This window comes from Haliotis asinina, chromosome 8 (assembly GCF_037392515.1).
Source record: "Haliotis asinina isolate JCU_RB_2024 chromosome 8, JCU_Hal_asi_v2, whole genome shotgun sequence".
In the NCBI taxonomy this organism is placed as follows: Eukaryota; Metazoa; Mollusca; class Gastropoda; order Lepetellida; family Haliotidae; genus Haliotis; species Haliotis asinina.
In genome coordinates, this window is record NC_090287.1 from 40,004,592 (window position 1) to 40,017,225 (window position 12,634).

A 12,634-nucleotide genomic window follows, 5' to 3' on the forward strand; every position below is an offset into this window, starting at 1 on the left:
ATGTATCTGCGCTGCGCCGCATTTCCATAATTCATACGTCCGGTGAACAGAGGGAGCTCAGCGTAAAGAAACATTGCAACAGAGCTTGCAGTATTTTTCCGTTGCACCTTCACATTATGACATGATATAGGTGTGGAAGGGCGTGTCACCACATCATGTTCTTTTTGTTTACACGTTTATTGCCTTTGTTTTTGCATGGTTCCTTAAGTCGAAATAACGACACAGTTAAGCCTACAAATGAGTAATGTCAAAGTATATATGGTTTAAATGTCATTTACAGTCGCTCTGTGAACATCAGTTTCTGGAAGCAGAAATGTTATGGTTATGTTATTATTGTAACCATGGTAATAAATGTCATAATCAGAATATGAAGTTTAGTACCTGTCTAAATTTTACCATTGAGAAAGTAACATTGAATCTTACTGAAAAAAATAGTATTATTTCCCAGCTCCAAACGCTTTATCCCATGCTATTCATACGATTCCTTTCTCAGACTATTAAATGACTAAGACAATTATTGTGACAATGCGGTATCTGCTGGACATGTGTATATCATGAATATTTATTACAGTTTGTATCCATGTATATTACAACGAGTGTGAATAAAGAGACATTGAATTAACACTTCCTTACTTGCTTAAATTTTGCATTTTATACCCTAAATGTCATCAACCACAGTAGGAAAGAGTGGTTTGATATTTCAGTTCTGAAGGTTTGTTTGTGCATGTTTGCTCCTTGAAACGTTTTTAAAAGTAGGCATCGATATCTGATGAAGATACAACAAAAATGAAAATTACGATGGAAGTTAATGCGTGTGGATTCGCCCTAAAAGTGCCATGTTACCATGACGTCTGTAAATACTGGATTGTGGTTGGTTAATCAAAAGTCATTCAGTGGTATATAATCCAACACAATATGTATATTATTTTATTTTTCCCCAATCTTACAAACGCGGTTGTGGTAGAAAAAAGATAAATTTAACATACTGTGTTGGAAAATCAGAGCTATATAATGAAATTACATGAGCTCTGTAATATTATAATAATATTTCGTTATATAGCTCTAAATCGTTTCTTTAAAACATCACGCTACGGAGCATATGTTTATCTTCTAAGTATCTCTTGTATTCAGTCTGAAGAATTGAGGTCTAAGTCTTTACAAGTCGAGGCAAAATATCAACAAAGTCGCAAAATATTTTCGAACGGTAATTCTAAGATGCTTCGGTGAAAGATCAAGGGCGCCGACAATACTTTATCAGACGATAATGTGCCCTTTTTGCATTACGTCACAATGTGTTGACGTCGCTGCGCCATTCCAATCTGAAGCCGTGAAAAATACACGTACCCACTTCCAATAAACTTCTCTTATAACGTCACTGTACAGGCTATGCCTATGATACAAATCAAAATGGTTCGAACCTTAGTTTGGACAATTTTCAAAAAAGAAAGAAAAAGAATCTAGATTTGTTTCAATCGTATATTGTATATATGTGTTATGATTAGCATATGCTTAAAATCTGAACGAAACTGGCGAAGAAATGATATTTAAAGAAAATTTAACACATTTAATAAAATAGTCAAGGAGTGACACTCACGAACTCAAATTTTGCAGGTGCGCGTTGCGTGGAGCGTTTGGTGCAAGCTCCAGTGTAGCGCGTGTGGAAGTTCGGAGCTTTGATATTTTATACTAGCTACAAAACAACTAATGATTTTAACATTTCTGCATAAAGGAGAATAGAGATATATGCATATAAAGACATGCTCATTTATGAAATGTAACGCTTAACCAGCAAAAAAGCAATAATATCAATTGAATTATGATCGACAAAATATTTTGACTTTTATCATAAAATTACTTCAAGTCGTGTGTACAAAGTATATAGAGGAAAGCAGACTCGGGAAGGAAACGAATGAAAACAAAATATTGCGCGCAAATATTCAAGTGGTGTTGCTAAGGCTAACGTTCAAGAATCTTGTGACATTGGTTTAGTTTACATAGAAATGAAACTGTGTATGTGGATTTAACGCATCAGGAAGGATACAATGGCCGGTTCGCTATCTGCCAAGAAAACAATCCCGAAGTTGCACAAGAGTCATGGTGAAATTGAAGAGAGACAAGTTGCCTTTGGTACACGCATTCCTGGACTACGAGAACCAAAACGCTCCAAGAATCCTCTCCAAAGAAGTGTCAAGTGTGTGATTTTGTTGGGCCATTTTGTTTTCAAATACGTGTATATTAACAATGGAAATTAAATTATTTAAGATAATGTTGGTGGTATTGGGGCACGGTGTTGGCTGCATTGCTACTCCAGAAGCCCGGTGTATGCCTTGGCAGGAACACGACGTTTAGCTTGCTGAACTAGAGGAGCATGGTGTTTTTGGAGTATATTTGCATATTACAGAACTTTGCAACCATAGAATTTCCCTGTTTTCTATACTCATTTACATCGAGTTCGGGTACATCAGTAAAGACTAAAGTGTCATGAGCTGGTGGTTTCAGCTGGTTCCCATGGTAGCATCTGGAGCTGCACTTTTGTGATGTCATTCTGACTTTACATCACAATATGATTTGAATGACGTCATCACTGTTGATGACACTAGAAAACATTTGTTTGCGGTGTTTCTGCGTGTCAATCCGCAGAGTCTTGCACTTTCCGGGAATCGAACACCATCTGATCATGGTTTTTCAACCAATCAGATTACAGAACACAGTGACTTTTGGTTTACAATGAAATATACCAAAGGGATGGTTCTGACATCTATGTTTACCATGTTTGCAGACAGGAAGTCCAAACATTCACATTGTCTTGTGGTAACTCAGTCTAGTTCAAGTTGTTTGATGTTATCGAGTTTGACAATGCTTTCTACTAATTATAAATTCATTAATTCTTTCACATCAAATGTAATCTGCTTAAATACATCTGTAAACCATGTTTTTCTTAGAATTGCATATGACGTAATCAGCTGAAATCAGTGTGCTGTTTTCACTGACACTTCAGGGTTCACATAGAAATTGAAAAATACATGTCATCAACATGATGACCAGCCAAAAAATATTTAGGCTTTTTTTGTAAATTTGATGGAGATGTTGGTTAGTAAGTGCAGTTTTCAGGACGATCCTTAGAGTTAGGTTTTGGGATTATTGTTAGGCACCCTTTTTGATCATTAGGGTTAGGGCTTGGGTTTAGAGTGTACTACCTTATCTGAGCTGAAGGCATAACTAATCAATCTGAAAAAGTGTGCCCTGTAAACTACAGTACTCTCGTTATATTTTTCTTTATTATTACTGTAGTGATCACTGACAGGTAAGGTTTCAACCTCTATTTTCTGTGCTATTTGTCCAGTTTTGATTGATGTCATTCCAGCTTAAGTCTTGGACATGTGGACAAAATACCTTTAGAAGTATCTTTCTTGAAGCTGTTTCACAAATTTGCAGTAAATTTAATGATAGGTCATTGTAAATATCTGGGTACCATCTTCAGTATTTTCAGACAAGACCTACGAAAAAACCACAGTTGTAATAACATCATAGTTCATCTGTAAACAGCTTTAGTGTTTTAGTGAATTGTCTGTTGCAAAGAGTTGTCCCAAAGCCCATATCCAAAGTTTTAAAATAGGTTTTGTTTCTACCTTTGCTTAATTTTATTGTTTTATTGTTTTATTAGACTCTTATTAATCGTCACCTGCCATTCTATGAAGTGTGAACAACCTAAGAGCTGATTCGCTATGTGGGAATGAGTACAGTTTTACAATGCTTTTAGCAGTATTGTAGCAATGTCACAGCAGTGAACATCAGAAATTTTCTACATACATTGTATACATGTGGAAGATTGATCCCTGTTCTTCATCGTGATAATATTGCTGGAACCACTAGACTACTCCAACTGCTCCTATTTTCTGAGAGATTTCATATTGTTTCAAACATGAACAAATTGTATAATGTAAATTTACTTCATATGTTGAGAATAAAGATTCACTCATTATTTCAGATCGTTAGGTGGGCAGGATGTGTTTGAGGAAAACGCCATGTTGAGAGAGAGTCTACAGAGACTCGACCGTGACCACAAGAACATGGAGGAAGAACTTGAACGCACTGTGAAAGATGCACATGTTGGTCCTAGTTTTAATTATGAGAGTTGAAATTATGTAATTAGTTTTATGAGAGCATCTTTCTCATTCTGTGTATACCATAGCTGGAGGTTATTGTTTTGTGCAGATTTTGGTGAATCATTAATACTGTTTGGGGTCCAAAGGGTTTCTCTCATGTGATATGTTAGCTTAAATCTAAACATAACAGATCATTGATGTCAAATAATTACACATATTCAGAATGCCAGTCTCATTAAATCAAGATTTTATGTCTTACTACCATTGACATTGGTCAAAGGTCATCCCATAAGAGGTAGTAGTGTTCGCCCAAGGCATTAAAATGTAGGAGTCATCATGACTCCCTGGTGTCATGAAAGCAAGACATGGACATGATTTTTTGGAGTCAACTTCAGTTTCCAAATTTAGTCAAGACATTAAGTGTGATTGTTTCATAGCAACACTAAACAAAGTAAGGCAGGCCAGGTATTTACTCATCACTGAGCAAACATTAAACTAAGTAGTTTTAAACAACAGCAAATTACAAGTTTAGATTATTGGAACTAATGGCTCAGTAGCATTGCGTCAATAATGATGCAAGCTTCTAAATTCACTATGTATTTGAGATAATTTGTGCATCAAATACACATGCTTTCTGCATCAGGGTAAACACTGGTAGCAGAACAACTTTTCTTAACTTTGAACAAGTGAAATGAAAGTGATATTAACCAACAAAAAAGCTGCTTGCTCCAGCTATGTGACATTAATATCAAACTGGTAATCTATCGGTAAATTCCAAATTAATCAGATTGTCACGGTCATATTATTGACAGGGATATAAATGCTGAATTTTTGATATTGTGAACCTTGACTGTATATATTACCAGAATTGAAATGGCCATCCCTTTTTGGTTTCCAGAGTTTTTGCAATTTGAAAAATAAAGCAGTTTATTGGTAGTGGTGGCATTTTCACCTGCTGATTCTAAGGTAGAATATGGAAATATCAGTTATGCCTAACTTTCATCAATCAAATCATTACTCATGAATGATCTGTGTCTTTGTAAAACTGTTTTGGATAAAACTGTCTTTGATCTTGGTTACATCGTGCAAGTCAACATCTGGCGTACACTAGAGAATAGAAACACATCTGTTTTGAATGTGCACAGCACGACCATTTTATAATCTTTTACAAATCCATGACACCATGTCTTTTTGTTATCTATTTCAGCAACATCTTGCTAACATGAAGGATTTACTGGACAAAAAGGAAAAAGCTCACGCAGGTGTGGCAATAAGTAATCATTGGTTAGGATTAATATAAAGTTTAGAAACTTGAAAATAATGTAAAGAATCAGCATTTGTAATCAAGCCTTGCACATATATTATTTTGATGGAAGTGATTCATTGTGAGATGTAGTTTAATAAAGTTTGCATTTTAATTTTTGGGGGGTTTGTTTTTCAGCTCTCTTTGGTGAAGTGTCAAAGAAAAATGAAGATTTGGAAGAACAGTTGTATGTATTGAGTTTTCTCCCTTTTACTATGGTTTATTGTGTTAAATATTGACTTCTGGTTGTGACCCCAATACAAATACGTGGGACAGTGCACATTCTTGTAGGGGTGATGGGTGAAATTGTCAGCACAGATTTATCTGTGACACTTGAGTGAGTGAATGAGTTTAGTTTTTTTCCGCACTCCGCAATATTCCAGCTATATGGCTATAGTCGAGTCTGGACCACACAATCCAGTGATCAACAATATGAGCATCTATCTGCACAAATGGGGAAGGATGACATGTGTCAACCAAGTCAGCAAGCCTGACTACCTGATCCTGTTAGTTGCCTCTTACGACAAACATAGTGTCGCCATATACGGCAAGCATGGTTTTCCGAAGGTCTATTTTACGCTGGACCTTCAAGAGTCCGTGATTTGACAGTAACACTGGTCAGTAATTAGCATGATCAGGAAATGCATGATATTTTGTTGAAAATTGAGTTATTTTATCCTGTATGTTGCAATTGCATTGATTTACAATTGCACTTATGCAAAACTGCTTTGAATGCTGTTGACAATTTTCAAATTCACCTATCTTTAAGATGTGCATGTCAACATATTTCAACACACACTTCTTTGTTTACTGGTGAGATAAATTAGGGTCGGGTTTTGTTTGTTTGTTGAACCTATTTATAACCCAAAAATAAAACGGATGCTTTCTTCTTGGGCTGATGCACTTTGGCTTCGTCAGCAGCGAACCTAACAAAACTTTTTGTCAGTGTTAAAATCCTTCTTGCCATTCTCCTGAAGATCTTTCCTTATTTCTCAGATCCAAGTATGAGAGGAAGCTTGTGTCAAGTAACATCGATCCAGGTCAGTTTCACACAAATTTTATGCTGCCTTTAATTCAGTCTATGTAAACTTAGTCTCAGTATTATTTGTTACCCTCCTCTTCTGAGTTTCACAAACCCTAGTAGGAGGTCACATCAGGTAACCTTTGAGCAACCTCGGACTATCCAATTAGACATGAGACTGCCAAATAGATTTGCAATTTTGTGTATTTTTTTATGTGTCTACCAAATAAATTTTCACTCTGTTTGACAAAACTATGAAAATTGAAATTTAATGTACAATGGCTCTCAGTAGTTACACAATACACTACAGTTTAATGATAGAATAAATTTTCACTTATTTGTAAAATTCTTCACAGTTTATTCACTAAGGACATTTTTACCAATTAAATTGCCCTAAGATAGAGTTTGAGGTACTGTACATGAGATACATGTGAAAATATACATCATTTTGACAGCAGTAACTTTCTACTAGTGACTGAAACTTTAGTAAGATCCTGATAATGTACCCAGTACTGTTTCAAGTTCTCCTTCCTACTAGAGCCAAAACCAAATATGTTTCTGTATTATATGCTCAACAAAAAAAAGTTAAGGACCACTCCTATTTTTGTAGAAAATGTAATGATGTTCTTGAGTTTGAATTATGAAATTTTGGCCCTGAATAGCCCCCATAGGTATCTGGCTCTCCACTAACTGCCAAGTCCGTGTTGCACGTGAAATTGTGGAATGTTCATTATAAAGGCAACTGAGTCAATTTCAGTTTCAGTCTTCACATTTGTGAGATGCAATTGGGTACGCATATGACATTGGTTGAGCGTCTCTTGACAAAATTTGAGTTTCTTAACATCTTGACAAGCCAAAATGCCCAACAGAGGACATTTATCGATTGAAGAGGCAGCCGAAGCTATTGGTCTTGTGAATGCTGGTCTTTTGTACAGAGAAGTGGGCAGAAGATTACGTGAACGGCATCAGCAGACTGAAACAGTGAAGGAAAGAGCCAGGAGTGGTCGTCCCCGCAAAACTACGGAGCGCCAGGACCGTCAATTGGCAGTCATTGCCAAAAGAGACTGATTAAAATCAGCCAAATCGATTAGTTCTGAGTTCAGAAACATCACTGGCATTCAATTGTCTGATCAAACCGTTAGAAATAGGCTCCACCATCACAACTTGCGTGCTCGTAGACCAGCTGTTCGTCCACCTTTGGCTGTGCATCACAGAAGAAATTGCCTAGAATTTTCAAGAATACACGTCAATATGGACAGGGCTTCTTTAAGGAACATCTTGTTCACAGATGAATCCCGTTTTTGCCGGGATTTTCATGATGGTAGGAGGCGTGCTTGGAGGATGAAAAATGAGAGATTTGCTAACTGTAATGTGGTGGAACATGACAGGTTCGGAGGTGGGTCTATCATGGTTTGGGGGGGCATCTCTCTTGACGGTTCCACAGACCTGTATGTGATTAGGAACGGCAGTTTGAATGCTGTGAGATATCGGGATGAGATCTTGGATCCAATTGTCAGACCGTTTGCAGGTGCTGTTGGCAATGATTTCATACTGATGGATGATAATGCTCGACCTCACAGAGCAAGAATCATCAATGATTACCTTGCAAGGGAATCTATCGTCCGTATGGATTGGCCGGCATACTCACCAGACCTTAATTCGATAGAACATGCTTGGGACATGCTTCAAGCACGCATTTCGCAACTTCCGGTGTCTCCAACAACTCTCAACGAGCTTGCAGACGCACTTGTTCAAGAATGGCAACGGATTCCCCATCAACTCCTTCAGAATCTTGTCCTCAGCTTCACCAGATGCTGTCAAGCCGTGATCAATGCTCATGGTGGGCATACTCAATATTGACATGGTTTCTGTCCAGAGAGAGACATCAGTAGAAACGCTGCATAAACCACCACCTCTCAAAAATCTGTTTATCTTTGAATAAACACATTTTCCTGTTCTTCTTGCGTTTATCCTTTTTCCTGCTTTCCAATGTCTTTTATCTGCTTGTAACTGAAAATTGCATACATACAATATACATGTGTGAATATTAGGAAAAATATCCATGGTCCTTAACTTTTTTGTTGAATATACAATTAAAACACATGTGTTTGGGTTATCAGAAGACTAGTTTGTCTGGGCCAGACTCAGTTTTTTACAGACTGCTGCCATATAGCTGGAATATTGCTGAGTTCAGTGTTAAACAACAAACAAACCAACCATGTGACTACCTCTTGATCACTGAAGAAACCATGGTAACAGGTTGGCTCTGTTTCAGTGAGTCTGGAGAACATGGAGCCAAGTGAGGAAGACGCTCAGGCCGTTGCACAGAAGAAGGTGATGGCAAAGGTGAGTTCTCAAGAATAGCAATGTGTGAATTGTCAAATAATGTAATGAACATTGCTACTTGCACTATGCTCCAATAACAGTTAACCTGTAGATATTTTCTCAGAATTGATATTACTGGTGGACAAACTGGGCGGGGAAATGGTTGATCTGCATTAATGTGATTTTTTGTCAGGTGTCTGACATGACAAGGATCTAGACCTTGGCAAAAATGACTGGGGATTTGGCTGTTCCAGGTAAAGGTGAAGGACATGAGGGAGAAACTTAAGGACATGAACCATAGAACACAGACCTACCTGGAAGACCTACAGGTAGGTTCACATGGTTCACAAACATAGACCTAAACTGGAACACCTACAGGCAAGATGACATCGCTAAAGACAGACTTCACTGACATGTATCTTCATGTTTTTGAATATGCCAATAGGGCTGTTATATCTAAGCTCAGATATGAACTTAGTTTCTTATCTTTGCAAGGAAGGTACGTTTGGTGGAGGTTGCTCTTAGGGTAATAATAGGCATGTAAAAATACTGTTGAAATAATGGTTTTAACAGTGATTGAGTCCTCCAATTAGTTGCTTTCATAGAACTAGAAATTTGCACATGAAAAATTATGAACCCTGTTTGAACTTCTGTGATGTGAACATGGAACTTATAGACTTCTTAGCAGAAAATGAAACATTTGGACTACTTTGTAGAACCAGAATTGTATGTACTTCTTTCCAGAACATGAAACGTCAACTGGAGGAGTTGGAGGACGTCAGCAGTCGCATAACAATGGGAGACGACTCTGATGAGGAGAATGTTGTCCAACAAAAGGAACCACCGTCAACAGTGTTCCTTACACAGGCCACAGACGCCAGCAAATGAGGCAGGGTGAAATATGGGGGACATAAATAATTATTGTCAGGCAGCATGTGTTACATTATCCTGAATGGTGTAGTGAATGCAGATGAAAGAAATAATTGCAGCTTGTTTTGTCTTAGAAGTTGAAATATGTAATGCTGGATTCACACGGGCTGGATTTCGCATCAGTATGCCAAATTCTATCATCTGAGTGATTAATCGAATTCAACAAATGGTGAAAGTCGGCTGCTTCAACCCATGTTGATTGTGTCATGAGCGTGTAGAGCCTGATGTAATTATTTGACAAGTTGGGTATGGCCACTCAAATTGTGTTTTGATTTCATTTGGTAAATATCTACTTACAGGTGTGTAACTTGGCTTTCTCTGCTTCAAAAAAGCCACACCTCAACTTCTTCAATTTCAAGCTCTTAATGAGATGGGTGGAGAATCCAATCTTTCATCCAATAACTTGAGCATTGCCGCCTTCATCACAGTCTCACACAGCAGGTAGCTGCTGCAAAGTCTGCTTCAATCATTTTGATACCATGGAAGCAAATACTGCGAGATGTTATGAGATCAACTCTAATGGTGGCAGATTGAATCGTGTGAGAGGTATCAATTTGATCAGTCGATATTCATTACAACCATCGAACATGTACAATGTATGGATGTCAGCAGGTCATTATGAAGTGCTGACCTGTGCGAATTGCGCAAATTAAGCAAATCAACCCAAAAGTTATGAAATAAATAAATTGATATTACACAGATTCGTTTTTGCTTTGATAGTGGATTTGTACTTCTCTTCAGTATGAGATAGTTCCTTTGGTATTTTCAGTATGCTTGTTATTTGGTTATCATTTCCAATGAAATGTTCGTCAGATTAATATGTTCACTTACATTATTTATGTCTATTGCATGTACTTATGACAGAATATAAGTATAACATTGTTGTAGATATGAGTCTCTGTCAAACATTCCATGTTGTCTGAAGGAATGTTATACATCCGTCCTATCCATTCAGTGTGTCATAAACTGCGACATTGTTCTTACTCCAAAGTGCTTTACCACACATCAACATTAATTTCAATAACTGAACACATAATTTTTACTTGCAACATAGATAGTTATTTGTACTTTATAGAGATATTGTTCAAGGGTTGTTGATGTTATATTTGTGCCTTTTGAAATAGAGATGTTATTCCACAGTTTGCCATGTAGATTTAAATATTTTGAGCTTTAGCAAACATTTACTAGACATCAGAAGAGATATTTAACAAATTGTAGATGTTTTCGGCCTAAGTCAGTACAAACCATTATACCAGACTACAATCCATTACTAATGGCAGCATGTGTAGATCAGGAGAGCTTTGAGTGTGGAGAAGTGGCAAAACTTGTGATGTTCATGACATAGGAGTTTATTTCGTTGGCTGGAATTAGGAAAATTACTTATCCAATGACTGATTATATATATTTGTAACCAACTGTATCTTAAGATATTTTTGTTTTAGTTTTGCTAAATTCTACAAGACTGTTCCTGCATGTCTTCCCATACACAATGAACTATGAACATTTATTGTCTTTTTGTCACAAAAAATAGTTCCTCTGTCTTGAAATATAGCATTCAGTAAATGTGAGTGGAGGCAGATTCTGTCAGTTTTCTAATAAATACAATCATTGGAAAAACATTTCCGAGGTATTTTACATTGTAAACCAAAAGTCTTTGTGTTCTGTAATCTGATTGGTTGAAAAACATGATCAAATGGTATTGGATTCCCGGAAACGCCGTCGGAATAACACCCGGAAATTGGCCAACACATGATGTTTATCTCCTAATTATTACTGGCAAATTTCCCCACAAGGTGAGCATGTCGTTGTGGAGCAAAGGAATATATATGTGTATCGTGGAAGTGCTCTGTGGCCGATTAACATTGTTGATTTGGATGAAACAGTTTCTAGTCTCCCTTAATTAACATTTTTTGTGTCTTTTTTAAATCACTTTTGGTGATATTTTCAGATTTATCGAGCTTTTTTGTTGTTTTGATATTCATTTTTTAGCTTATTATCAAGAATATTGTTCATTTGTTCTTTGTGTGTTGAAGTATCATTTCTTCATGAACATCCGTCACACTTTGGTTATTTTTTTTGCACTGGCCGTAACAGGGATGTTGTGTGACACATTTGGTTGCTTTGTGGACTAGGCCTGCAACGATTCATCCAGATCTTGATTTGATTTGATTTTTTTATATTGGACCCTTGATTCAATCATTTTTATTTTACTTTCTGTACAAGTGAAAACATCAGATTTAACTCTCAGAGTTGGCCTTTTTAGCGTGAAGTCTTTGGTCAACTTGTTGATGTCTACCAACAATTCTCATCGCATAATTAGCCTGGCGACAACCAATCATGTTTCACCTTATTTCAGCGCTCAAGAGTGTAAAATTTGATTTTTGATAACTGAACCAAATGGTTGCAGCCCTACTGTTGACGAATTGTTAGAGTGCTTTGTACTACAGCCAGAAATATTTTGTTTGTTATTTTGCTCTTAAAATATTTCTTTAACTGTGGCTTATTCACATTAATGATTTTATAGGTATTGATGTCATATTTGTATCCTCAATATGTGGATTTGGATTTCACAGATGCAGTCATGTATTTAAACCACTAAACCATATAGAATAACTTTTACAGCCCAGTTTTATACCTCATACACAAAACAATTTCACACTCAGATGTGTTTGTGTATGAAAACAGTAGATTTCATTGTTTTGTTTTATAAAGATATTGTGACATTTTATTGTTTTATTTTAGTAAATAAACATTTTCAATCCAGTTATTGTTTTTCTGATATTTCATTTCCAGTTATGGATTTTGTCAGTATTATAGTTATCAGTTGAACATAGATGTGGAGCAGACAAAGATTTCTTATTGAACTTATCTCTGAATTCTCCAGATCCTGGCTCATTTAAGGCCAATAGCTGTATAGCAGAATGCTGCGCTTTAGATCAGTTGAAAGCA

At 36.6% G+C, this 12,634-nt stretch overlaps 1 protein-coding gene across 2 annotated transcripts; it reads left to right on the forward strand.

The window, feature by feature from the left end:
- Window positions 1-1,876: 1,876 nt before the first annotated feature.
- Window positions 1,877-12,448, forward strand: LOC137294032 (M protein, serotype 2.1-like). Of its 2 annotated transcripts, XM_067824955.1 has the most exons (9): window positions 1,909-2,191; window positions 3,989-4,109; window positions 5,314-5,368; window positions 5,548-5,596; window positions 6,406-6,449; window positions 8,706-8,776; window positions 9,010-9,084; window positions 9,500-9,644; window positions 9,985-12,448. In XM_067824955.1, the coding sequence occupies exons 1-8, from the start codon at window positions 2,043-2,045 to the stop codon at window positions 9,641-9,643; spliced, it is 708 nt and encodes a 235-aa protein (XP_067681056.1). In that variant the 5' UTR covers window positions 1,909-2,042; the 3' UTR covers window position 9,644; window positions 9,985-12,448. The 2 variants fall into 2 exon arrangements, with proteins under 2 accessions (XP_067681055.1, XP_067681056.1); XM_067824954.1 differs by having other exon boundaries at window positions 1,877-2,191; window positions 9,500-12,448.
- The last annotated feature ends 186 nt before the right edge of the window (window positions 12,449-12,634 follow it).

What these genes read in the sequence shown, in the direction of transcription:
- LOC137294032 (XM_067824954.1), top strand. Translation starts at nt 2,043, where the DNA reads ATGGCCGGTTCGCTATCTGCCAAGAAAACAATCCCGAAGTTGCACAAG. An exon ending in AAAGGAAAAAGCTCACGCAG is followed by an intron (nt 5,369 to 5,547) that starts GTGTGGCAATAA and finishes TTTGTTTTTCAG; the next exon opens with CTCTCTTTGGTGAAGTGTCA. An exon ending in GAAGATTTGGAAGAACAGTT is followed by an intron (nt 5,597 to 6,405) that starts GTATGTATTGAG and finishes CTTATTTCTCAG; the next exon opens with ATCCAAGTATGAGAGGAAGC.